Here is a 27,974-nt window from a genome sequence, read left to right as displayed (position 1 = left end):
CCAAAGAGCCCGGGCTGCAGTTTATACTCACTGGAGGCCTCTCTCTATTTTTTTTTTTAATTTCTGCAAGTTAACAGCTTCAGAGAGTTAAACGAACCAGTTCACAGCACAAGTAGAAGGTGTCTATAAGCTTCCCCCACAAACATAGAATCATAGAATATCTGGGTTGGAAGAGACCTCAGGAGGTCATCTAGTCCAGCCCCCGCTCTAAGCAGCCTAACCCCAACTAAATCATCCAGCCAGGCTTTTCAAGCCTGACCTTAAAAACTTCTAAGGCCTGGTCTACATCATGCATTTAAATCGATTTAAAGAGTGGGTAATATCATTAACGCTGTACCCGTCCACACTACAATGCCCTTTATATCGATATAAAGGGCTCTTTAATCGATTTCTGTACTCCTCCCGATGAAGAGAGTAGCGCTAATTCGTATTAACATATCAGATTACGGTTAGTGTGGACGGAAATCGACGTATTGGCCTCCGGGTGGTATCCCACAGTGCACCACTGACCGCTCTGGACAGCAATCTGAACTCGGATGCAGCGGGCAGGTAAACAGGAAAGCCTCGGCGAACTTTTGAATTACATTTCCTGTATATCCAGCGTGGAGCTCTGATCAGCACGGTGGCGATGCAGTCCAAATCCAAAAGAGCTCCAGCATGGACCATATGGGAGATACTGGATCTGATCGCTTTATGGGAGACAAATCTGTTGTATCAAGCTCCGTTACAGAAGATGAAATGCCAAAGCGTTGGAAAAAATCTCCAGGCTACACAGTGCTGCATTACAAGTGTACGAAAGCCAAAGAATCAAATGGACGCTCATGGAGGAGGAGGGGACACTGAGGACTCGAGCTATCCCACAGTCCACAGCAGTCTCTGAAAAGTATTTGCATTCTTGGCTGAGCTCCCAATGTCTGTAGGTTCAAACACAGTGTCTGGCGTGGTTCAGGGAATAGCTCCTCAGTTTCTTCCCCCCCCACGTGAAGAAAAGGAAAGAAATCATTTCTTGACTTCTTTCAGTGTCACCTATGTACTGATGCTGCTGGTAGACGCGATGCTGCAGCAGTGAGAGCAGTATCTGCTCCTCTCCCTCCCCAGTGGTAGACGGTGCAATATGACTGATATCCATCGTCACCATCAGCCGTGAGTGCTCCTGGCTGGCCTTAGGTGAGGCTGGCCAGGCGTCCTGGGTAAAATGGAATGACTCCCAGTTATTCCAAGTAGATGGTACAGACGGCTGGTAACCATCTTTCCTCATAGCAACTGGGGCTGAGCTTCAATCAGCCCCTCCCTTTCCTCTGTAAAGAAAGATTCTGTACTGCCTGGACTGTCATAGCAGCAGCATGCTGTGCTCCTCTCCCACACGCTTAATGTCCTGCCTGGACTGTCATTGCGCGGGAGGCTGCCTCCCCCTCATTTATGTCACTAATCAGTTTCTATTCCTGCATTCTTGATTACTTCATGACACAATGGCAGGACACTGCCACGGTAGCCCAGGAAGGTTGGGGGAGAAGGGAAGCAACGGGTGGGTTGTTGCAGCGGCACCCTGTGATAAGACACGAGCAGCTGTGCTCTCTGATACACTGGTCCTCAATACATTTGCCCCTTATTCTAGGCAGGACTGACTCTATTTTTAGAAACCATAAGGGAGGGATTGACTCAGGGAGTCAATCCCAATTTTGCTTTTGCATTTGCGCCCCGGCTGATTTAGCCAGGGGCACTCATGATAGCAGCGGACAGTACAGAGGGGGAGAGATAACCGTATTTCATTGCCAGTTACTCCAGCAGTAGACGTACAGAACGACTGGTAACCATCTCTGCTATCATGCAAAAGCAAGTGAATGCTGCTGTGTAGCGCTGGGTATCGCTCTCTGTCCGCGGCATCCAGTACAACGGTGCCGGAAAAAAAAAGCTGAATGGGCTCCATCGTTGCCGTGCTATGGCATTCTCCAGGGCAATCCAGGGAAAAACGGCGCGAAGGATTGTCAGCTGATGTTTTCCCGAGGAAGGAATGACTGACGACTTTACCCAGAACCACCCGCGACAATAATGATTCAACCCAGAATTCCAAGGGGCGGGGGAGACTGCGGGAACTATGGGATAGCCATGGAAGAGCTATCACAATGCAACGCTTCAGAAATCGACGTTAGCCTCGGACCATGGACGCACAACGCCGATTACTGTGCCTAGTGTGGCCGCATGAAATCGAATTTACAATATCAGTTTTATAAAACCGATTTTAGCTAATTCGATATATCCTAGTGTAGACGTGGCCTCAGGAAGGAGATTCACCACCTCACTAGGTAACCATTCCAGTGTTTCACACCCTCCTAGTGAAAAGTTTTTTCCAATATCCAAACTAAACCTCCTCCACTGCAACTTGAATCATTACCCCCTTGTTCTGTCATCAGGTACCACTGAGAACAGTCTAGATCCATCCTCTTTTGGAACCCCCTTCAGGTAGCTGAAAGCAGCTATCAAATCCCCCTCATTCTTCTCTTCTGCAGACTAAAATAATCCCAGTTCCCTCAGCCTTCCTCATAAGTCATACTGGACACCGTGCTCCAGATGAAGCACCAATGCCGATAGCGGGGAATGATCAGTCCCTCGATCTGCTGGCAATGCCCCTACTTATACAGCACAAAATGCCGTTAGCCTTCTTGGCAACAAGGGCACACTGTTGACTCATATCCAGCTTCTCGTCCACTGTAACCCCTAGGTCCTTTTCTGCAGAACTGCCGCCTAGCCACTCGGTCCCTAGTCTGTAGTAGCGCATGGGATTCTTCTGTCCTAAGTGCAGCACTCTGCATTGTCCTTGTTGAACCTCATCAGATTTATTTTGGCCCAATCCTCAATTGTCTGGTCCCTCTGATCCTATTCCTACCCTCCAGCGTATCTACCAATTCTCCCAGTTTAGTGTCATCTGCAAACTTGCTGAGAGCGCAGTCCACACCATCCTCCAGATCATTAATGAAGATGCTGAACAAAACCGGCCCCAGGACCGACCCTGTGCTTCTGCTACAATGCCTCAGAGCTGATCTAAAGGAACTGCCTCTCCAGGTGACAAGGGCATTCATCCTCCATCAGACACTCTGCTGAGCCTGCCACTTAGGACAGGTAGCTTTTCTGATAGGACTGCTAAGATCTGGACTGAGACCAGCAGCTCGTTTCACATAGGCCACTGAACAGCCAGGAAGCTGTATCAGCTTTCTGCCAGTGCTAACCTGCGCCAGAGGCAAAGCAGTGATATAGAGGTGAAAGGCCAGTCACATTCTCCTACATCCCATTGTCATTTCCCTGCGATATCCATCCAGTCCCCCTGCTGGAGACATGATGTACTTCATTGCAGTGGCACAACCATGTTAATTTATGCAAAGCAGAGGAGTTAAGGTCAAATTGGTACAGCTTCCGACAAGGTGTAAACACAAGTGCACTTGAAGTGGACACTGAAATCCAGCTCGGGTGAAGAAACAGGCAACTCAGTTCTACTCCAGAGTGAATCAGCAGCTAAGCGAAGTCCCAACACTAGAGCAATGCCCTAGATACATGGGATTATTCCTGTAGAGAACATTTCCACTCCTCGGGGCAAGTTGGTCACGTTCTGCTCTGTTACTCCAAGACAGGGTGACTAAACTGCAAGTGTGAAAAATTGGGACAGGAGGGGGGCTAATAGGGTCCTGTACAAGACAAAGCCCTGACATCAGGATGTCCTCCCTACTCCAAGAGCTCCCACCCTAGTGACACGAGCAAGGTCACCAAAAAGCTCGCATGCTTTGAAAGTCTAGCTAAAGCCTTCTACTTCACTGAGCCAAAGGCATGAGCTCCCCTGAAACAGACAGCTGAACTAAAGCAGGGATTTCGGACAGGATTCCAGGGATCTAGTTCCGTCTTTCTCCCCGGATTGTCTGACACACTTAGGCGTAGTAATAACCACATCAAATGGTAGTGGTGATAGGTAATTCGTGTTTGGAAAGTGTTTTGAGACCCTTGAACAGAAAACATTACTGCTATCTAGGTGCAATTGATTTAATTATCATTGGGCTCGGGCCTGGAGTTTCCATTCCTTTCTCAGACACTGCTCTCAGCTAAATCAATGGGAGTCTTGCCTGAGCAAGGACTTCAGGATTTGGCCCATTCATATTATTAGACCCTTCTCCTTGTCTATATTTTCTTTGCCCCATTACTTTATTAGCGTGTGACTTAGAAGAGTGCCACGGAGCAACCATATATTCCACAGTGATAGACTTTGAGACTGGTTCTCCACTGCCTCACACCTTGTGTTGTAACTTATCAGTGTGCAAAGTCAATGGAGCTACATTGGTTCACACCAGCTAGGGATCTGGTCCCACTATTTCAGTGGACGTATATTTCATTAAACCAGTCTAACCAATAGTAGAATCAGCCCCAATGAAGTTATCTCGCATAAAACTGATGGGAGATCTAAATCAGACACTAGAGAGAAGGGAATCACTTACCATAGCACTGAAATGCAGCCATCTCATATGACAACAAAAGAAAAGCAGGAAGAACTCTAATAGAGCAAGATGGATTGGTTTATGACGGAAGGAACAGAACTATGGACCATATTCTTACCTCAGTTCATTGTGCAGTTTGAGAGAAACCTCACTCTGTGTTAGGTTACTCCTGATTTCCACTGGTGTAACTATGCTGACTTCACTGGAGTTATTCCTATTTTACACCTGTGTACATGAGATCTGAATCAGGCCTGAATGTGTAGCTTGGTCAACTGATGACTAAGTGACTGAGAGCCAGATAGTAATAACCATCTACAAATATTTGAAAGTGCCATGAGAGGGGAGCGTTAGAGTGGTTCCAGTACATGTAACCAGGAGGAAAGAGATGAAGTTAAACAAAGATAATTTTAGCCTGAATACGATGCAAACCTTTCTATCAGCGAAGTTTGGTAGACCATGGTATGATCACCCAAGAGAAGTGGTGGAAGCTCCTTCAGTTGAGACATTAAAAACTGGACAGAGGAACATAGTACAGGGAAAAGTCTTGCCTTGGTCCCTGTGGTAGGGACTAGATCTTTCCCATCTTTAGCCTCTATAAACCATTTAATGGTGCACAGTAACACTACATAAGAGCATCAGAAGAGAGAGTGAAGAATACTCTCTCCAGGGGCCTTAAGATACTATTGGTCTGACAGTGCTCTTCACTCACGCTGGAGTCAATCCAGAGTAACTCCACCTAAGTCGGCAAAGCTGTCCCATGTTTACACCAATGTAGTTGAGAGCAAACTTTGGCCCTTTATCTCACTCTGTAAAACTAGGGAGGGGGACAGGTTGAACAATTCAGCTTTAGATGCTTGTCAGAAATACAGCTGAACAAACGGTACATAAGATAGTGGTATCCTCAGGGCAGGGTATAAATTTATCATTAAAGCACTGAAATAATCATATGAATGTAATTAACAACATTCTCTCTCTCTGTCTCTCTCTCTCTCCGCTGTCCCCTGCCCCAGTCTAATGTTGGAACAGCCTAGCAGAACACAGTCCTAGGACGTTAACATTCTCCCTACCATGAGACCTCCCTTCCAGTAAGAATGGCCATACTGGGTCAGACTAAAGGTCCATCAAGCCCAGTATCCTGTCCTCTGACAGTGGCCAATGGCAAGTGCCCCAAAGGGAATGAACAGACAGGTTATCATCAAGTGATCCATGCCCTGCTACCCAATCCCAGCTTCTGGCAAACAGAGGCTAGGGACACCATTCCTGCCCATCCTGGCTAATAGCCATGATGAACCTATGTTCCATGAATCTATCTAGCTCCCTTTTGAACTCTGTTATAGTACTGGCCTTCACAACATCCTCTGGCAAGGAGTTCCAGATGCTGACAGTCCGTTGAGTAAAAAAAATACTTTCTTGTGTTTGTTTTAAACCTTCTATTAATTTCATTTGGTGGCCCCTTGTTCTTGTATTGTGAAAAGGAGTAAATAACACTTCCCTATTTACTTTCTCTATGTCACTCATGATTTTATAGACCTCTGTCATATCCCCCTTAGTCACCTCTTTTCCAAGTTGAAAATTCCCAGTCTTATTAATCTCTCCTCATAAGGAAGCCGTTCTATATCCCTAATCAGTGGATGACTCTGAGTTCCCGTAAGAGACACTCCCTTTCCTGAAGAAATTTTGAAGCTCTGGAGAGGTAGCTACAGGGATAGATTGGAATACCAGTTACACCAACAGACTATTATTATTATTTACATTCCAGTAGAATTAAGAGGTGAGCTCCCTCTTCCTCTGTCCCGGTATCAGGGAATTGTGCACACAGTAAGAGATCGTTCTTGACCCTCAGAACTTACAGCCTATGCAGACCAAAGTGGAAGGGTAAACAGAGGCACAAGGAAGTGAACTGACTTGCCCAAGGAATAGAACCCTGGTATCTTGACTCACAGTCCAGTGCTCTGACCAACAGATAAAACTGCCCCGAGGTGTAACTCCACGCAAAAAACACTGTGGTCTTGGGATCCAATACTCCACTCAGTTGCACCAGTTCATAACTCCAATGGAGTCAGGCCCAATGGATCTACTCCACTGTTACACTGAGATGTGAATGTGACTCAGGCCTGGTCTACACCTAAAACTCAAATCAGCCTAGCTACATTGGTAAGGGCTATGAAAAATGTCATACCCTGTGCAAGGCCCTTAGGACAACCTAACCCCCACAGTAGACTCAGCAAGACTGACAGAAGAATTCTTCCATCAACTCAGTTCCCACATCTCAGAGAGGTGGAAAAATCCCTTTCATCGCTGAAGGAAGCACCTAGGCGACAGCAGCACAATTGCAGTGCCATAGATGTGCTGCTGGAGCTGCCGGCACGTAGACAGATCCACTGAGTGATCAGGTTTAGGAACACATCACCCATGGAGGGATCTTTGGCTAAGATCCAGCTTCCCAAAGGTATTTAGGCACCTCCTTTTGAGGAACTTTGAGGACGCACTGTTGCCTTCCCTGTACTTCTGTCTGTCTTTCAAATGTTTATGGAGGAAATATATTAGGCCTTTTACTTCCCAGTCCCCTTTCAAGAACAAACAAAAAATACGCTGTGCCGCAGGCAGTCCTTTTATTATCTAACATAGAGTTCATGCAATAAAGTCCGTTAATTAAAACATGAATATTTAAAATGGCTTTCAAGAGCAGCGGCCTCATCTCACCAGAGGGAAGAAGCGAGAGAGAAGAAGGGGAAAAGGGAAAAAAAAATAATCACACACGCAAAAAGTTGTAATGCACGAGGAAGGCAGGCGAGTTCTTTTTGCGAGAAGAGCATTTCAATTATTTAATTGCTGAATGAGTATATTTTCCCATCAGACATTAGATGTTCATTTATGCCCCACAGGAGGAAGGGGGAAAATATGGGAGGGGGAGGGAAGGGCGGGGGAATGTGTAGAATTTTAATTAAAATTTTATGAGGGCTAAGTTATCATTTTTGGCAGAGTTGCATTTCAAAGTTGTGTCTGTGGGTTGATGCGTGCAGATGCAGTGGGCCCGGTGCTTATTTACATTGAAGCCTCATTGAGATGGTCTCTCAAAGTGGAAGCGAAATACATTTGCACCCACTTTCAGGCATATATGCATGCACAGGCATGCATATCTGTGCACGATAGAGTGTACAAATCTGTGCATGTGAGTGCACGTAAATGAATTTCTATGTCCGGATGCACATGCGTGTGGGGGCACAGTGGTGCCTATCTGTGCATGATAGATTGGGTGTACAAATCTGTGTGTGAGTGTACATAAATGGGTTTCTATGTGCATTTAGTGTGTGTGCATGTGTACCTGTGTATGGGCACATGTGTGTGCTCGTATACTGTGTATGAGTGTGGTTGTGTGTGTTCCAAATATCCTCTGGGAGGGTGAAAAAAATAAAGCAGAAAAGTGGAGATGGGAGAAGAATTCCCAAAGGGCTCCTCGAGGAAGAATATACTGCACAGGCCAGGGACAGGAAACTCTGACCTCAGAGACAGAAGCATTGACACCAATGTCCGCAGGGCAGAACTCCGACCAGCTGCAAGCGATCACAGCTCTCCTGGTGTGAACAGATCTCTCACGACAGGGTGGTTCTCAGATTCTGGTCCAGAGTCCCAGCTTTGCCTTCCTCTCAGACATTCTGCCTTGCTAGATCTCGTCTGTCTTTCACAGCTGAGCACTGGCAAGAGGTGCGCATCTCTCTACTCTGCCCAAGTGCCTGCTGGAAGCTGACTCAGTGCCTTTGCAGTCTCTCCCGTGACTGCTCTTTGCCACTCCTGTCCCTGTTCTATTCCCAAGAGGGAGTTTTCTTTTTCTCTGACCCAGCCTCACATCCTGGTCACTGAAGTGAGCTGAGAAGTTTCTAGGGTGGGATATAGGCTTTGGTTTAGTTCCCCAAGAACTCACTCTGAGCTCTGTTTCCACATGGGGTTTCAACAGGAACAGACTCATCTTTGAACGGCAGGGGGTTATCCTGAGCCATTCCTGCCTGGGCCCAGCCAAGTCTTGGGCCTTTAGAAGGTCGAGGGGACATACCTAGAGACATGTCAGACATCTGCAGCTGTAGGAAAGAAGGTTTTTGCATCAGCAGCAGCAGCATTAAGGAAGACGAGACCGTGCCCATCGCTATTCAGCAAAGCACTTCAGCACAGGCTGAATTAGAAGCATGCTCCTCTGGTGTGCCGACCATGAAGGGATTTAAGCATGTGCTTAAACGCTTTGCTGAACTAGGAGGCAGGCGGGAAAGCAGATAGAGATAAGTTCTATCAAGCAGACAGGGGTAGTCCACAGAGGGCTCTGAAAACCAGGCAATTTTAAACTGTGGAAATCCGTGCCTAGCACACCTCCACTCAATTCCGTGGAGTCTCAGAAGGAAAGAATTTGGCCAGAAGTCTTTTCCAAACAGATTTTTATAAGTACCTGGCATCCTCAGAACAATTCATTCCAGTCTTCCAAGAACACTCAAACACTAACGATTCAGGCTCTTTACTCTCACAGAGTAATGTATAAGAGATGGGCTAGGGGAGGGATCGGCAACCTTTGGAGTGCGGCCAGTCAGGGAAATCCGCTGGGGGGTCAGGACAGTTTGTTTACCTGTAGCATACACAGGTTCAGCGGATTGCAGCTCCCACTGGCCACGGTTCACTATTTCAGGCTAATTGGGGCTGCAGGAAGCAGCATGGGCCGAGGGATGTGCTGGCCACCGCTTCCCAGAGTCCCCAGTGGCCTGGAGCAGCGAACTATGGCCAGTGGGAGCTACGATCGGCTGAACCTGCAGACGCTGCAGGTAAACAAACCGTCCTGGTCCACCAGCAGACTTCCCTGATGGGCCACGTGCCAAAGGTTGCCAATCCCTGGTCTAGGGTGACCATTAGCTTTCTACAGCTCTCAGTTAAACTATTCCTGGAAAAATCCCACAAGCACAAACCAAAGGAGCATGTTCTGAAATGCCGCAAAATGCCTGTTTGGAAAATCAAATCATCAGCTAGCAGGGGACTTCCCCCATCCAACCAGTGACCCCAATCCCTGCGGTCAGCTGCCAGCAGGGAAAGAATTTGCATGAGTCAGATCCATACTGGAAAGGAGTTTTTACACACATTGGGATCTCATGGGTTGATAGTGTCTTGAATGTGTGTGTGTTAAGGTATCTGTCGGTGTGCATGTGTGTGTTTTGTGAATGCATGCCATGTGTTTGAACCTCTGCCTGTCTCTGTATGCCATGAGTATAGATAGCTGGGTGTTGTGTGTGCCCGCACATGTGTGTGTGTATATTTGTGTTTTTTCCAGGGTGCGTGCTCACACGCCAACAAACACAGCACCGCAGTGGCAGAGTTACAAACTGAAAGTGAAAGCAGAAGATGAGCACAGCCTTCCAATAGCCAAGGGATATACCTGCAGTGGAGAAAGGATGGAGCAGCTTTTTCTGTTCTCTATAAACAATAGGAAAAGATTGAAGAGAAATAGGGGAGAAAATCTCCTATAGCAAACAACCAAACCAGCCCAAAGCTCCCTCTCTCAGATCAGGTCAACTTTCAGCAGCTGTGTCACAGTGCAGGAACAGCTGCAGACATGAGGATACCTCTTCATGGAGCGTTTTACATTCTTGGGGGCAATCCAGACCAGAGACGGCTTGGGTCATCACCTGCCCAGCTTGGGTCATCACCTGGGGGCCTTAAAATGCTCTGCTGCTCTAGCTCCCAGGTCTGGATGCTCCCAGCCAACACACAAGCATGGACTGAGTGTCTGCATGTAAGGCAGCTCTGGATGTACAGCTCCGACTGCAGCAGCCTGCTTGTTCCACCACAGCCACACTCCAGCCCCCACCAGCCTTGGCTACACCTGGCAAGATGACCTCAACATTGCCCAGATCCGAATATTCCCAAAGCTGTGCGCTCTGCAATGTCCAGCCTTTTCCTGGACCATTCAGAGGAATAATAAGGATCATTTGTTTGCGCCTGCAAAGAGACCTCATGGTGTATCACTTGAACTGGAGTTAACTATCACTTCAGTGCAAACACAGCACTGGCTGGTTTAGCGTAAAAGTAAAATGAATTTATTAACAAAGGAAGAGAGGATTTTAAGAGAGTTGAAGGACAAAGAACAGAGGCCGAAGTGATTACCAGCAAATAAATTGGAAAACAATTTCTAATGCCTAAGACTTAACAAAACAACACTTTTGGTTCAAGGTAAGCTTCTTGCCATACTATTTTCCAGCAAGATGGCTGACCACGCCCTCGGTCAGGATAGAATCATAGAATATCAGGGTTGGAAGAGACCTCAGGAGGTTATCTAGTCCAACCCACTGCTCAAAGCAGGACCAATCCCCAGACAGATTTTCGCCCTGGATGCCTAAATGCCCTGCTCAAGGTGGCAGAGAATCCTGTGGCACCTTATAGACTAACAGACGTTTTGGAGCATGAGCTTTCGTGGGTGAATACCCACTTCGTCAGACGCAGTGGGTATCCTGCGTCTGACGAAGTGGGTATTCACCCACGAAAGCTCACGCTCCAAAACGTCTGTTAGTCTATAAGGTGCCACAGGATTCTCTGCTGCTTTTACAGATCCAGACTAACACGGCTATCCCTCTAATACCTGCTCAAGGTGGAAATTCACAGCCCTAGGTTTAGCAGGTCAGTGCTCAAACCACTGAGCCTCCCCCTCTAAAAAAAGTTTTTTCCTGGACCACATATCTCAAAATTCCCTAATAGCTAAGTTGCTTCCCCTGCAGCTTCCCACAGAAGGACACAGTCTCTCCTGCTGCTTTCTTCTCCTCTCACAAGGAGCGTGCTATCTCCAAACAGCCTCAGCCTCGACCAAACAGAGGAAATAGAAACAAGTGTATATTTCATAGCTCCCATTTCCTGCTCTCCTTATTGTCCTTTCATGGCTTTTGCCTACTAAAGTATTAACTAGCCTCTCTCTGGAAGCCCTGGGATGCACAGAACACACAGTATGTGTCCAGCAAAAACAGAACTCACATTGCTCAAGACATGAAAATCAGGTGCAAGCAAACTACACCAGATAAAATAAGACCCAAGCTTATCCTTCCCCAACATCCAAGCCTGTTTTGGACACTGGTAATAAGCACTTCATTTTGTGTTTCCTTGTTATAATCAGCAAGAGCCTTTGTGATTCATAGTTACCGCAGCTGGTACCAGAAGCCAAATTAAACCATAATAAAATTGTAATCTATTTGCTAGGATGTATGTACATCACTGCCCTCTTCGAATTTCCAAACTGTGTGTTATATGCTAACTGCCTCCTTACAACTCTTCTTTGCTATGAATGTGATGCCTACAAAAAACTTGACAGTGGTTAGGCAGCTGGTGTAGTGTGACCCCCTGCTTATCATGCTGATCAGTACTGTAATTGGATATGCCTATATTGCATGCACAGGGTGTAACTGCAGATTTAATAGACATATACAAGGTAGCATTAATCTTGCTAGCTTGGATACTGTAGCAGAGAAGCTACAGCAACAGCAGGCTAGCCCCGAGAGTAATTATCCAGGGTTCCAGATAATTTAATCTAGGTAGTTGGTTAAAGCTAGCACAGGTATGTCTACTCAGGTGGCAATAATACCCCGTGATTGCAGTGTAGACATATCCTCGGTGTTTCCTTGTGCTCACCTTGCCTGTTTCTTGTAGCCAGGTGTTGTTTCTTGTCTTAGATTGTAATCTCTTTGGGGCAGGGGCTGTCTCTTTGCTATATGTTTGTACAGCACCTGGCATAATTCTGTCCAGATCCCCTTGGTGCTACTGTAATGCAAACCATTAATATTCATTACAGCTGTTCAGGAAAGTTTTAACAAATTGTTATTTCCTCAAAAAGCCGAGTTCTCAGAATCAAAATGGTTTGCAAAATGCGGTCAGGTTCAAATGACATTCCCAACTCCAAAGAAAGTTGAGGAAAAAAGTTTAAAAACTGTCAAAATGCCTCATTTCAACATTCTTTAAACAAAACATTCTGGTGTTTTGGTTTGAAACTAACAACTTTTCACTTCAAAATTTGAGCTAATTAGACTAAAAAGAAAGTTAAAAAAGAAAAAAAAGGCAACATCAAAACACATGTTTCGACTGACCCAAAATGACGGCAGGGGGAAATGTTCTTATGGTTGGGGAATATTTTCAAAATTTTGACTTTTCACCCTGATTTGAGACAGAAAAAAATTTTGAACTCTCAAAAATACAGAATATCAGGATTAGAAGGGACCTCAGGAAGCCATCTAGTCCAACCCCCTGCTCAAAGCTGGACCAATCCCCAGACAGATTTTTGCCCCAGATGCCTGAATGGTCCCTCAACTGTTAATCTCACAACTCTGGGTTTAGCAGGCCATGCAGAACACATGGGGACTGTACAATCAATTAATAAGAACAATCAACACACAATTTGGATAATCAAACTTCAACCGTTTGCCCTAAACTCAGCATAAGCCAGCACTTCAGACCCCAGGCTGGTGTATGGAAACATCTGATTAACTGTTTTTGGAGAGGGGAAAAAGTTGGGGTCTGTGGTTTAATTTTCTTGGCTCTCCCCTAGGACCAGAATGGAAAAACAAAAGCAAACAAAACAGAGGCAGCTTTCTGGGTATTTTGGATCCACTGGAGCAAGGAATGCTCAGAAGAAAAAGAGCCTTTTGTTACACCATTATCAGCCTGATTACTTAGGTTGTGAGCTCATTGAGGAAGGCCCCGTCTTCTTGTTCTGCGTTTATATGGCACCGAGCACCATGGGGGCCTGGCCCAGGATGGGGCTCCTAGGTGCTTCCACAATAATAACCAATACACAGTAATAATATATTATGAAACCAAGGAGGTTTCCATAATCTTCCAGTCTGAGACGGGTTCATCGCTGAACTGCACCTCCAAAGCTTTCAAAGGTAGCCCAGTGCCCACAGTTATTTCCCTCAGAGATGGCTTCAAGCCCCATCCGGCATCTGCCCCTTTGTGACTATTCCTCCTCTCCTGGGAATCCTGGCCAAGCAGTAAACAAGCAACACTGCGGCTGGGCAGGAGGGTTTGTGTAGCGCAGCACAGGACCCACAGTTGCCTGTCTTTTTCCTCAGGCTGTGGCTGATTTTGCTGGAAGGTTAGTGGTGGGCTGATGGTCCACAGAGTTGGGTGCTGCATCCCAGGCCACAGACTACCAGCTTTCTTGATCTTGCCTGCACTGCATGGGAGACACGGGCAGACATGCACCAGACCTAAGCACCATTTAAGTCCCACTTAAGCCGTGTTTTTTCCCCCAGGGTTTACAAGGGGGATTTAAGTGATGCATTCACCTCGAACTGGCCCTCTGCACAGGGCTGACCTTCACCTGAACTCCCCAAGTCCTGCCCCATACAGCCCTGGGCTCAATGTCAAACCTGGAACAGATTCTCTAGGAGTAGCCTCTTTGCTGCTAGTTCCAAAGACCTGATCAGGAACTGGAGGCAGAGGACAATACTTCATACGAGTGCCCTTTAGAAGGACCTATGCTATTAGACTAAGGGGGCTATGAGCAACTCCTTCCATTAAATAATGAAAACCATGTTAACTCTCTGGTGCTTCGAATGCTCCCACTGAACACAATTTGCAGAACTTAGCTGTGTACCAATAACTTGGGCAGCTCGGAGAGAGAGTGATTCCACAAAAAATGTAGAAAAAACACAAGAGCCCAGGGAAACACCTGTTTGCTGTCATAAGAAAAAACAACACTGGGACTCTCCTGTTTCCACGTTAAAAGCTGACAGGGCATCACTTTCCAGCCAGAAACATGTGCCAGGGCATTACCCAGGGCTACAGAGTGAAAGGGACCTGCCAATAACAGCATCATTCCCATATCCTCCCCCCCAACGCTCCCTTTTCTACACATCCCCCCCACTCCCATCCAACATGCACAAGCTGTCATTGCAGTCTAGCATTTGGAATCAGCTGCGGCAAAAGCCAGTCACTTCTCTTCCAACCAGCACTGGTGTTCATTTGTAGCCAACGCTGCATGTATCGTGCATAAACATCTTGACTAGGGCACAAAGGGGAGCTGACCAGCTGACGCCGCGTAGTTCGTTATAAGGAGTGAGGCTGCACATTTCACAGCTCCCAGCTATGCGGACTGAGCCAGGCTCAGCTCTTTATTATTACTTTCTAGCCATTTGGGTATCACAGGTCCATAATTGTTCATTTGACTGTATATGGCGCTCAGGGTCCAAAGTGAACATTTGGCGAAATGAGCTGTGCTGTAATATAGTGTTATTGCACTACTGAAACTGGAGCACAAATTCAAACACAACATACATGTGATTATGACATTGTGTTAAAGGACATCCCATCCTATTAGACTGCATCATAACGCCATCACATCCAGAACGGCTGACGAGCAGAATATTTAAATAGGTTGCACGATCTTGTGTAGCTCACTTTGAATCATAGAATAGAATATCAGAGTTGGAAAGGACCTCAGGAGGTATCTAGTCCAATCCCCTGCTCAAAGCAGGACCAATTCCCAACTAAATCATCTCAGCCAGGGCTTTGTCAAGCCGGGCCTTAAAAACCTCTAAGGATGGAGATTCCACCACCGCCCTAGGTAACCCATTCCAGTGCTTCACCACCCTCCTAGTGAAACAGTTTTTCCTAATATCCAACCTGACCTCCCCCACTGCAATCTGAGACCATTACTTCTTCTTCTGTCTTCTGCTGAGAACAGTCTAGATTCATCCTCTTGGGAACCCCCTTTCAGGTGATTGAAAACAGCTATCAACCCCCCGCCCCCATTCTTCTCTTCTTCAGACTAAATAATCCCAGTTTCCTCAGCCTCTCCTCATAAATCATGTGCTCCAGCCCCCTAATCATTTTTGTTGCCCTCCACTGGACTCTTTCCAATTTTTCCACATCCTTCTTGTAGTGTGGGGCCCAAAGTCTTTGGCAAATGCAAGGCCAAAGTATGCCATGCGCATACACAGCACTTTCTGATCTGAGTGACACCGACAGGGTGACCACATGGAGGGAAAAAACACTCAGTGAATAACTCATCTAGGGCCAGATCCTCAACCAGTGTCAATTGGCTTATCTTTGCTGGCCTCAATAGTGCTACAGCAATTTCTATCAGCTGGGGTTTGGCTGATAATTTTCAAAACGTATTCTGCATGGGTTCATCCAAAGCACATATTTAAATCCTGGGACGATGGGTGGAGTCCAGCAAAGCAATGAAAGGCCCACCCACCCTTTAGATGTGGCAGGAGCCACAGAACCTAGAATTTCACTGATTATGGGTGATTAAAAGAATAAAATGGGGATGAAGATGAAAGGTCAAGATTGAGATTCCTGAAGAACAATGTCCTGGACTGATCCACACAGCAGACTCAACATGGGGAACAGAAAGGGATGAAGGAATCTCACCATTGAGGCACTGGGCTGGGACTCAGGAGAGCTTGGATTAGTTCCTGGTGCTGCTTCAAGCTCCCTATGTGACATGGGGCAAGTCACTCCATCTCTCTGTTTGTTGATTTCCCACCCATCAAATGGGGATAGTAACACTTATCTTTCTCCCACCCCTTGTTTGTCTTGTCTATTTAGATTGAAAGCTCTTTAGGGCAATTGAGACTGTTTCTTAATATGGGTCTGTACAGCCCCTAGCACAACAGGGCCATGATCTATTTTGGTGCCTCTGGACACTGCTGTAATAGAAATATATAATCATCATAAAAGGGGAAACCTCTCTGACACTGTCCCTGCCAGTGTGTCTCAATGGCCCTAGAAGTACAAATCTCTAGTGCTGGGAAGGCATTTCAGACTCCGTTTTCCACTTTGCCTATAGTCTCCGTACACTAGGTGAACAGTAAAAAGGGCTGTGAATGGATACGTGCATATTTTTTTTCTACTGGAGTAATATCTTCATTTGGATGTGCCGAGGGTTAGGTGTGTAAATCTACATCCCGAATATGGGAGGATTTTGAATCCAGCATTTGGCACCTCTTTGCATCTAAATTCCAGTGTATTCTCATGCAAAACACTTTGGGGCATTTGCAATACAGCCTGAATATGGGAGGATGTTAAATAATGATGAACTAACAAAAATGATGCATAACCAAAAGGCTGCGTTTTCACAATGGCTCTGCTCATTAAATGACACATAAAAGTCTCCTCATAGCAATAATGGGAATAGTTGCCTGTAAAATTCCCTGAACAACTAGATGTAAATTCCACCTTTAGTCTCTTTGATATAACAGTGGCACTTCCTGTAGGTAATTGCTGATCTTTCTGCATTGTGATCATGTCCACAAGCTATTCAGGTGAGACTGGAACAGAGCCTGTCATTTTTCTATCTTTCCTCCCTTATATCTTAAAATGTTCTAGTGACTGTCGCATAGGCACCGACTTGGTGAGTGCTCCGGAGCTGAAGCAACCACTGGTAGAGACACTCACAGTTGAGACATGTTAGTGGGACATATCACTGCCATCGTCCATGCTCTGCCTTTTGGATCTAAACCTGTAAACCAAGTCAACTGGACTACTCACGTTCTTAAGGTGAAGCGTCTGCGTAACGGTTTGCAGTATCTGAGTACTCCACTGATCAGGCTGTCAGGCCAGCACGACAGTCCACAGGTGCTGACTTTTGGTTTTGCTGCTGGGTGTTCCTCTCTGCCCCCACACCCCTGTGCAAGTGGTGGGTAGGGCCTCGGAAGGAAGAGGCCAAGTGGGAGCAGGGCCTCAGGGTGGAGTGGGAGCAGAGCCTCGGGGAAGAGGCTGAGCAGGGGCGGGACCCCACTCCAGATGTCGGGGCCCACAAAAGATTAATCCAGCCCTGCAGGTTGTGAGCATGCTCTATTTTTATTTCCAGGGCCTGCCCTCTGGAAATGCCAGCAATGCACACCAACAGAGATGGGTCTTTGTGGGCAAACAGGAACTCTGTTCACTAGGTACTCCACTAAGCCCAATTCACTTCATCACACAGACATCAGCTGACGTTAGGTTTTGGTCAGCGCTGATCCTCAGTTGGATTTATGCCAGTGATGGAAAACAAAATCCCTTGACTCTATTATTATTAGGTAGCACCTGAAAACGGGGCCTTACTGTGCTAGGCACCATGTCATTAGTGCCTGCCCTGAATCTCCTACAAACTAAATAGTCAAGACAGATAAAAGGACTATTTGCATCTCTGTTTTACAGATGGGGAATTTAGACCTAGAGAGATTAAATGACTTGCTCAAGGTCACACAGAGTCTGTGGAAAGGCCAGAACTGAAATCAGATCTCCCAAGTCCTAGCCCAGTGCATTAACCACTAGACTATCCATTATGCCTTTTTAGGTTCTCCTGCAGAGCTGTTTTAAACTGACCCTGCAAGACGCGGAGCACCCTCAACACACACAGCAGTCGGTAGGAGCCGAGTTTGCACAGCATCCTCCATCCAGGCCCTTTGCTTTCAAATGCTGAACACTCAAGAGACAGACTCTATCGATGGCAGCCACTTACTGCATCCCCTCCGACTCCTCTGTGGATCTCCCTGGACCACTTCCCCATGGCCCGAGCACCCTCTTTGCTCTAGCCTCAGGGCCTCAGCCTGCAGCACTGCTCTGCCCAGGGTGCTTGCTGCCCTCCATCTGCAAGGCAGCCAGTCTACCCCACTCTTCAAGCTCCAGAGAGTGACTGCAACTGCTTTGTACTGCAGCTCTTCTTATATGGGCCTGCCTGGCCCTAATTGGCTGCTCCTATAAGCCCATCTGTGATTGGTTGCTTCCTACACAGGCTCCCTAGCACTCTATTAACCCCTCAGAGCCCAGTGTGGGGCAGGCACCCCATCACAGGGTCTCAGAGGTGAACAGTGGGGACACCAAAAGCGTTATTTCTGCTGCACAGTGAAGTAGAAGTTCCAACAAACTGTGGCATGAAGGTGGATCACGATTTCACGAGGCCCTTACATCTTCACACCACAGGGGCTGGAAGTAGAATGCTGAGGCCATCTCTGATGTTGCACTCAGAGGAGCAGAGCTTAGGTTGAAGGAGGGGCAAAGCTCCAGCCTCTGCATGTAACATTGCAGGAAAGCCTTATGGCAACAGCATTGTATTTCAATCCCATGAGAAGCAAAGTTGGGGTTAGAAACTGACTAACCACTGAAGGGAGAGGTTAGTAAGTGAATAACTGCTGGAGGGAGCGGCTAGCAACTAAATAACCATTGGAGGGAGGGGCTAGCAACTAAATAACTGTTGGAGGAAGGGGCTAAACCTGAATAACCATTGGAAGGAGGGGCTAGCAACTGAATAACCATTGGAGAAAGGGTTTAGCAATTGACTAGCCATTGACAACTGACTAACCATTGGAGGGAGGAGCTAACAACTGAATAACGATTGGAGGGAGGGGCTAACAACTGAATAACCATTGGAGGGAGGTGTTAACAACTAAATAACCATTGGAGAGAGGGGCTAGTGTAGGGGACTACGGAAGACTGTGTCACAGCCTAGCTAGGGTGTCTCCGCTTTCTCGGTGGCCTTGTGAAGAGCCCCTGCTTGCTAAGTGGCTGGTTATTGTAGGACACAGCATGCCAGTTATAACTTGCTTTTAACTGGTTGAAACCAGTTTGTATGGCCTTAGGCCAAAGAGCGGACATAGCCTGTGGGAAGTCCCTTTTTGCATATGTATGAGTTGCTTTTGTATTGTGTATATATAGCTGTATGCTCCCGGTCTGCCTTTGGACTCCGACCCAGGCCGAGCTGAGCTTCGGTGCTGGGTTCCCCGCCTAAGTGACAGCAACGCCCAGGGTCCCCGTTGCGGATGTGTCACTTTACCTTCATTAAAGCCAAATAACTCACTGTGTGTGTGGGCCTCGTCCTTGCAGAGCACTCAGGCATGTAACAGGCTAGCAACTGAATAACCATTGGAGGGAGGAGTTAATAACTGAATAACCACTGGAGGGAGGAGTTAACAACTGAATAACCATTGGAGGGAGGGGCTAACAACTGAATAACCATTGGAAGGTGGGTTTAACAACTGAATAACCATTGGAGGGAGGAGTTAACAACGGAATAACCATTGGAGGGAGGAGTTAACAATTGAATAACCATTGGAGGGAGGAGCTAAGAATTGAGTAACTGTTGGAGGGAGTGGCTAGCCAACTGAATAACTGTTGACAACTGACTAGTAGATGTTTGTCTGGGAAACAATTTTACATTTATGCAACCTGCAGGATATCTACAACCCTACATGGAATGAAACCTACCACTGAAGGAGAGGGAGTCCAAGCGCTGACCCAATCAACATGAGAACAAAGGACACCCATGGACACAACCTATGTTGACCATCTGGAGTCTAAGCAGGCTGGAGATTACAAAGACAAAGAACCCAAGAAGTGTTCTGAGAAAAGGAGGAGGGCCTGGGCTACGAAACAATAGCCTGGGACTGTATACAAGAAGAACTGGCCCAAGTGGTTATCCATTACAGGATAGAACTGTCAGTCAGAAGGGGAGGTCTCATGAACAGTGGACCCTAGCTTTATGGGCTGGACAAGCACTGGAAGGACTAACCATTTGGGTAAGAAATACCTTATTAGACAGGAAAGTAACTTGTTAATAAGTATAGGCTATAGACTGTGTTGTATATTTTTTTAACTTGTTGCCAAATCCTTTTACTTGCTTTTATTTTAAATTTTCATCTCAAGCTCTATTAAATAAACATTAATTTGGTTTTGCTATACATATGTCTGACTGCCTTGTGCTAAGGACAGCACTGAACTGAGATGAAACTGGTGAACTGAGGAGCACTGTCTCCACAGAGGCAGCGGATCAGTGAACGCTGCAGATGTCCAGAAGATAGGACACTGGGCACTTGCGTGTAACAAAGTGGGGTGTGTAAATTGCTAGCTTGCACTGGGACAGAGCTGGACTCATGGAGACCAGTATGTTGCCAATCAACCAGCAGTTGGGGAGAGTTTCCCTTGGTGAGCACAGACAGGGCACCTCCTCCCGCTGCGAGAGGGTGATAGTGATTAACCCAGCACAAATTGGATAACCTTGAAAAGCATCACAGCTTCTCACTCTAATGGGAGAGACCCAGACACTTCAGTAGCAGTTTTGTGTGCATGAGGAATGAGAGTTTGTAAGCAGCAAGGATTAAAAAAGGAAATATTTTTTGGGAGTAGGTACTTTTTTTTTTTTTGCTGCTCTTTCTCCTCTATCTTGCAACAGAAGGCAAGAGGTTAGCTCAGAGTTCTGCCGGATGAATAGAGAGTAATAAAGAGGATTTTATTTGGTGTCCACTTTTACTGCCCACACTTTAAGAGAAGAGATACAAGAATGATTCAAGGCCTGAAAAACGTGATCAACAATAAGAGACTTAAGAAGCAAAGTCTATTGACCTTATCCAACAGAAAGTTAAGTGGCAACTTGGTCATGACCTATAATGCCTAGATGGATAGAAGAGATCAGATACTAGATGGCTCTTGGATCTAGCAGACAAAGGCATAAAAAGGCCCCACAGCTGGAAGTTGAAGGTAGACAACCTCAAAATGGAAATAAGCCATAATTTCTTAGCATTGGGGATAATTAATCATTGGAACAGATTACCAAGGCATGTCATAAATTCTCTTTCACATGGGCATTTTGAAATCAAGATTCAGTGTCTTTCTAAAAGATATACTCTGATTCAGCCACAAGTTACTGGGCTCAGTGCAGGACTCCTTGGTGAAATGTTATGGCTTCTTAGGCAGCAGCTGAGGCTAGATGATCACAATGGTCCCTTCTGGCTTTATAACCCATGTATTTTAAAAAAATCTGACGAAGGCACAAATGCTGGATTTCGGGATCATACAGCAGCTAAACAGGTTTTAGAAATCAGAAGCTCCGAGTAAGCATCATGTACACACTGGAGGTAGACTATGCAGATGGTAGGTATTGCTGCTGCTACCAGTCATTTTGCCCTTCCAGGTATTTTAAATCCTTCCCCTCCTTTGATTTCCATTCTTCTTTCCTGGTGCAGATAAACTTGGGACAGAATTAGCTATGTACTAATTAAGTGCTCAATTCAGCAAAACACTTAAGCACCCACTTAACCTTATTTTATTACCTTGTCACGCTGGAGTCGTTCTGAAAGTTTCACACCTGCCCTACTGTTTACAGTGAATCCAGTTGACATCTGGGATTTTCAGAGGAGACTTACTGGAGTCAGGCACCCAACTGCCCTGGCATTTCACTTGAGAGCCGGGTACCTGACTGCCTTTTGTGTCCTTGAAAATCTCCCAACATGTATGTTTATTTCCTATTGCTGTTCCCCCTTGTCTACACTCTATTTGTGAGTCTGTCTCATAAATTGCAGTTTGTTCATGGAATTTCCCCATTCCCCAGGTGCAAATACCTTTTCCGCCCACTAATACAGTCTCCACCTACACAGCACGCCCATAAACACTGTATTTCATGCACAATCTCCACAGCCACGCCACCTGGTAACCTTTGTCCCACATTGCTCATGTCATTTTGGGAGGGTAACATTTGATTTTTCTTCACTGTGAGCTAGTGTAATCCTTCCCCTCCTAACTAATTCTCACTAGTGTTCTCTCCGATCTGTGCAGTCCATCAGCAACAGTACAATCCTGAATAGCTCTCGAGGTACCCACAGCTACAAAATGGGAAATGACAGGCAAGCTGCAGCTGCCAACGCATGGCAAAATGCCGCTGATCACCAGGATAAGCTCCACAGGCAGCAACAAGCAGAACTATCTTCATAGCTAATGCCATCTCTGGAACCTGCCAGAGTTTGTTTTTTTCCCCATAACCCAGTGTAGCCTCTCCAAAACAGTTTCTTTGATCCAGTAAAATTAATCCTGCATTTGGAAATGTCATTGTAGCCCGTTTGCCCAACAGTTGTTGCTTCTGGAAGATGGATGAGGGGGAACGCACCTTCAGTTTGATCCCTTCCTGAATATGAAAGGCAGGTAAAATTTAGTGCCCAGTCCTGAGCACCCTGAACCCTCAGTGACTTCAGTGGAAGTGCTTTGCAAGAAGGTGGCATTAGCTCTCAACTCACATAGGATCCTGCCTCTAAGCATGATCAGTTCAGCTGTCAGCCCCAAATCATGACATATGAAGATGCAAACATAGGGATGGAAAAGACCCATTAGATGCCTTTTTGTCTGTCCTCTGCACATTTCAGTGCTGCCTTGTTCTGTGAAGAACATTCTCAACCTTGCCCAGTCTAGTTTTATGGTCTCAAGTGCTGGTTTCTCACCTCTTCCTGCAGGGCGCTATCCTATCGCAACAGATCTCACTGTCTGCAGGTTTTACCCAGTGTTCACTTTGCATCCTATTACTCCTAGTTATCCCCTCGTCCTAAACAGCCTCTCAGTCACCTTGATGTTTGCACTCAATAAACGCAGCATCATCCATACAGACGAGTTTCCTGCTCCCAGAGATACTGCCTGCTGCAAAAGACCTATGGAGTGGAGCAGAGAATATGGTCAAATGACAACCACGCTCAGCTTGTCACCCTAGTGTTTATGCTAGGTACCATGGTGAGCGACAAGCAGGATAGGTACCATGGTCAGCTTCTGTCTGAGGTCTCAAATCACAAACATATTACGAATTAAGCCTCTCATGACCTTACGAGGTAAGTGTCACTGTGTCAACTTCACAGATGGGGAAAGCAAAGCTGTGACTGAGGAGTTTAAGTTACTTGCCGAAGGTCTCCAAGGGAATTGGTGGCTGACCTCAAGCGTTCTTAGTCCTATTCTTCTGCCACAAAGCCATCCTTCAGATGCTTCTAGACAAAGGTAATCCACAAAGAGAATGCACCTGGAGCCTTTCATAACTATTCCTGTTAGAGATTATGAAATGGGGAGAGGGTAACATCTAACCCTGACTGATGGTGACATATACTCTCAGCAGGCGAAAACTGGGATCACCAGCTGAGGATCTGGCCCCTTTGAAAACATCTAGTCCATCTTCTGAACTGTACCAGCTCATATTGGAGGGAATTCTGGAGGCTACCTAATACCTTGGGCTCAGGGACACCGCAGGTCCCCACTTGCTGTTGAAATGTCCCAAGTCCAAACGAGAGCTGGAGGACAGGTCTGTCTGCTCTCTTTGGGGATGACATCTAGAAACCCATGAAAGAATCCCTGAGACCACTAATGAGCATTTCCTACTTGCCCCAGATCACTCAGCTACATTTATATGGCTCAAACCCTTTGGCTTTGAAGGCTCTGCAGTGTGAAACCATGAAGGAAACATGACTTTGGGAAAGAAAAAAGGTTATTAATGCAAAACAAGAGCCATCACCAATAATTAAGGAGCTGGAGTCAAAGGTTCAGCCTGAAAAATACTGGCAGAAATTATTGGTTCAATGTCTGAGGTGGAACCCCTATATTTTCCTCACCCAGCTTTTGCAGCAACCAAAATTGACCCAGGGACTCAAGCAGGCCACTGCATGCAGACACGGGATATTTAGCGAGTGTTAATCAGTTTCACATCGGTGGCATTCAGTCAATGAAATTGCTAGTTCTTTGTCTTTAATATTGTGCAGATATGAATAGGGGCCTAAAAAAATCCACAAATATTTGACATCCAAAAAGAACTTTGATTCATTCCACATTGGAGACTCGTTCATATTTGTCTTCCAGGAACGTTCAAGTGCTCAAACTTTACCAGAGATCCTCACAAAAAGCCAATATAAAGCTTTAATGCTCCAGTATTTGCCAAAAAGCTAATTTTGAGTTTCATCTTCAGTTGTAATAATAAAATAAAGAAAAGGTCATGATGTGTTGGTTCAATGCATAAATCATCCTATAAGGGAACGGCGTGATTTATGGAACTAACCAGCGCTACACAAAACCAGTCACATGGAACTCTTTGCAAATTCTTTGTGTATACAAAAAACATCTCACAAAGAATTTTGTAGAAATTCTTGCATACCAAATTTCACAAGCTGCTCATAAACAGGAAAAGAGACAAGTGACTGCGTTGTTAGGATTTATTTGCTGAGCTCCAATATTGAGCATATTGATTCAAAACTCACCTGAGATACAAAAGCTCCCACAGAATCAACACCGAAGCACTTCTAGTGTAATCCTTCTACAATAGCTAGAGCCATGCCAGGACCAAAAAGATACCCTGTGTGAGAATACTGGGCACTATAAGGTTCATCTGTGTCCAGCAGCCTCGTTGGAAAACCTCCTTTAAATTCATTATAACCAAGTCCTGCCTCTTTCTCTACCACAAGGGTTAGCCTGGGGCCACTCCTGAGCTGGATATTGTATAGAGCCAAGCATGAGCCACAAATTTCAAATCTAGATCCAAACTTTCCCATGATCTGGGAGGCTGTTTGAATCTGGTGTTTTAAAGAGACAGCTGTGAAATTCACATGCAGATCAGAAGTTCTCCAAAGTGTGGGGGTGTTTGGGTCAGACCCATTTCTAGTATCATGTCTCAGTTTTGAACCATCTCCTTGCTGATAGCTTGGTCAGGAACTGAGAAGGAATAAACAAACCAAAATAGTTTATGCAGACACAAAAATAGAGGCAAGAAGCCCTGTTTTGAAGCTGGAGAGTCTGTGACTCCTTATTCCTGTCTAGTTCTAGGAGATTAATGGGATCTATCTTCAGACAGCGCCACTAACACACGCTGCTTGTGAAAGTACAGAACCATTCCCTTCATGCCAACAATGCAGAAAGGTTAAGCGACTTTGACACAAGCAGGTATCAGCACAAGAGCTGAGATTAGAAGCAGGAGTCCCCAGCTTTCAGTCTTATGTTCAGTCCATTACATCCCATCCCCTTCTGCCTCACAGGCTCCTTGTTTCATCTCTTCCCACGCACAGCACATGCTGTGGACTCCAGGAATCGCTAAAGAAAGGAACACAGCAAAGAAGGAGGGAGAAAACATATATCACCTGCCCCCAGATACCCACAGAGACAGTATACAAGAGCTTTTACAGTTATAGATGGGACAGTGATCAAAATCTCCATTCATGTTGTTTTGGTTTGGTGTCAGTCCTATCCGGCCCCGGAAGTCACTTCAGATTACATATTTCCTATACGCTAAATGGGGATGGGGCTGCACAGTGGAACCTGACGTGAGAGGTGACTTGAGTCATGGTCCCTTCAGGCCATGGTTTATTTTGGGGTTAGGGGGCTTTTGAAACCTGCTTGTTAATGGATGCGAATCTCAAATCATCACTGAGGCTCCATTAGAAACAAATAAATAAGGCACAAAGCCTGAGAAACAATGAAAGCAACCTGAGCTTGTCCCTGTTAATCTGTTCTGCATTTCAGTTACATGCTAATCAACTGCCACTGGAATTACTGATCCTGCTTAGGATGGATAACGGCTTTAAGATGAGGGAGCAGGAGGCTCAGATACCATGGAGATGGGCGCAGTCTCAAAAACAAAATAGGCCAGGAGAGATCCACTGCGCATGCTTCCCGCTTCCACCCAAAACACAAACAGCTTTCAGCACTTACCCAGGAACTCCACCTGGCTGCTGTCTTTCGGGCTGCTCAGGCAGTTTTCCAAATAAATCCCATCCTTAAAACAATCTTCCTTCTTCTTGGGTAGCCCCAACATCTCACTGGGCTGATCCAGCACCTCCCCTCCGGAGCAAGAGCAAGGAGTCTGCATGATGCCACAGGGGTGAGAGCTGCTGCTGGTGGACAGGCAGGTGTCCAGCCACTGGCAGAGCATCTGGCAGGCAGCTTTGCTAGGGCTTCTGTTGCCCACCACCAGGTACTCCACTGAGAAGTCCCTCTCGTGAGCCTTGGTGGACTTCCGTTGCACGTGCCCACCTTCTGCCGGGGACACGGTCTGCTTCATCTGAAGGAACTGCTTGTTGGACTGGAGGAAGGAGTACCTAGTGGAACTGTCACACAGTTTTAGCACGTCGTCGAAGCTCTCCATGCCCAGGTAAGTGCGAGTGGACTCCAGGAAAGAGTCGAACTGGTAGGTGCGTATCGGCTGGTGGTTACATATGCCAGTGGGTTTCAAGACCTTCACGTACAAGGTGTACCTCCTGGGGTCCGGATTCTGGATAATCCAAGAGCACAGAGAGGAGTTCAATGGGAAGACAGCAAAGGAGGAGAAATACCCAAAGAATTTCCCCTGGACCAGGGTGGTGCAAGGAGTTTGTCCTAGGTCGAGGGCGACCACTGTCCACACTAAGAAGAGTGGTGATATCAAAAGCAGGTTCAGGGCAAAGCCAGTGCTCCTCATCCTAGGTCTCTGGTCCTATGGAACTCAAAGTAATTGTCAGGCAGGTGCCAGATCTTGGACATAACAGGTGCAAGCTTAGAGGAAAAGAGAGAGTTTATGAGACTCTATGCGAAATCAATCCGATCTTCCCATGTTCAGACTTGGGCTCCCCCTCGTGGCCATAAGCAGCGCCTGGGAAAGAAAAGACAGAGAAGAGAGGGCGGGTTTTATTCACTCTCAGTAACGCAGACCGGCTCTGAGACTCGGGGGAGCATCAGCTGTCACCCCACACCCCTGCCCGCCCCCGGCACGGCTGTGTGAGACGCGCCGGCCCCCTCCAGGCAGGAAGTTGCCCCGGGGACGCTGCTGGGCAGCCTCCCGCACAGAATCGAGGTCGCCTCCCCCTGCGCGGTGTCCGGCCCCGCACGCTGACCTCCCGCTCTGCGGAGCCCGGGCTGCGGGGGAGAGGGGCAGGGAGTTCGGTTTTATTCCGCGGAAGCCCCTGACCCCAGCTGCCCGGACGTAGCCCAGCCGGAGCCCTCGCCTGTCCAGTGGCCAGGGGCTCCTGCTGCGCCGCGGATCCGGGGCAGCGCCCGGGAGCTCCGGCTGCATTGCACGCTGCGGTCAGCGGGTCTCTGCCAGTCCAGGCGGGCTGCGGCGCCCCCTCTCCTCCCTCCACCCTGTGCGCCTCGCTCCGTCCTTCCCCTCCCGCTCGCCCGTGGCGCCCGGGGACCCACCCCCGCGCCTCGCCCCCTAGCCATGCGGGGCGCCCCCCGGGGCCCAGAGAGGGGCCCGGTAGCGAGGCAGGGGTGGGGAGTGGGTCCCGTGGCAGAGGCTGCCCCATAGCCCCCACACCGAGCTAGGGAGCTCGGTCCCGCGGCGGGGAGCCCCGGCCGCTGCCGATCCTGATACCCACGGAGCCCGCAGCCCTGCTTCCAGTGGCAGCCAGCGAGCTCCTCAGCGCCCCGCGCCCCGCACAGCCCCGCGGCCGCCCACACCTGAGCCGCCCCTGCGCTGCGCTGCGCTGGGCCCCCGCAGGATGGAGAGGGGCGCAGCCAGCAACCTGTGCCCAGCGCTGCGCTCCAAGCCCCGCCGGCCAGGGCGCGCTACCCACCACCCGGGCCCCTTCCCCTCCTCACCCCCACCACTGCCCCGAGATGCTTCCCCCGCGTGCACTCCCCGCGCTGCCCTGGGGATCCTCCCCCACCCGTGCGCCCTCCAACACTGCCCAGGGATCTTCCCCTCCCCCGTGCACCTCGCACCGCTGCCCCAAGGATGCTTGCCCCATGCATCCCCCACCACTGCCCCAAGGATCCTTCGCCCTCGTGCGTCCCCCAGCGGCG

General features: G+C 47.4%; 1 protein-coding gene across 1 annotated transcript in view; it reads right to left on the bottom strand.

The window, feature by feature from the left end:
* Positions 1 to 27,974, bottom strand: part of LOC142046274 (adhesion G protein-coupled receptor B1-like) — a 202,384-nt gene that overhangs the window by 73,299 nt on the left and 101,111 nt on the right. Inside the window, exon 2 of the mRNA XM_075062037.1 lies at positions 25,908 to 26,823. Coding sequence (XP_074918138.1) covers positions 25,908 to 26,652 — 745 coding nt within the window. The 5' untranslated portion in view covers positions 26,653 to 26,823. The remainder of the gene's footprint in view (positions 1 to 25,907; positions 26,824 to 27,974) is intronic.

The sequence above is a fragment of the Chelonoidis abingdonii genome, chromosome 2, assembly GCF_003597395.2.
Source record: "Chelonoidis abingdonii isolate Lonesome George chromosome 2, CheloAbing_2.0, whole genome shotgun sequence".
Taxonomy (NCBI): Eukaryota; Metazoa; Chordata; order Testudines; family Testudinidae; genus Chelonoidis; species Chelonoidis abingdonii.
This window is presented reverse-complemented; position numbering and strand designations above follow the sequence as displayed.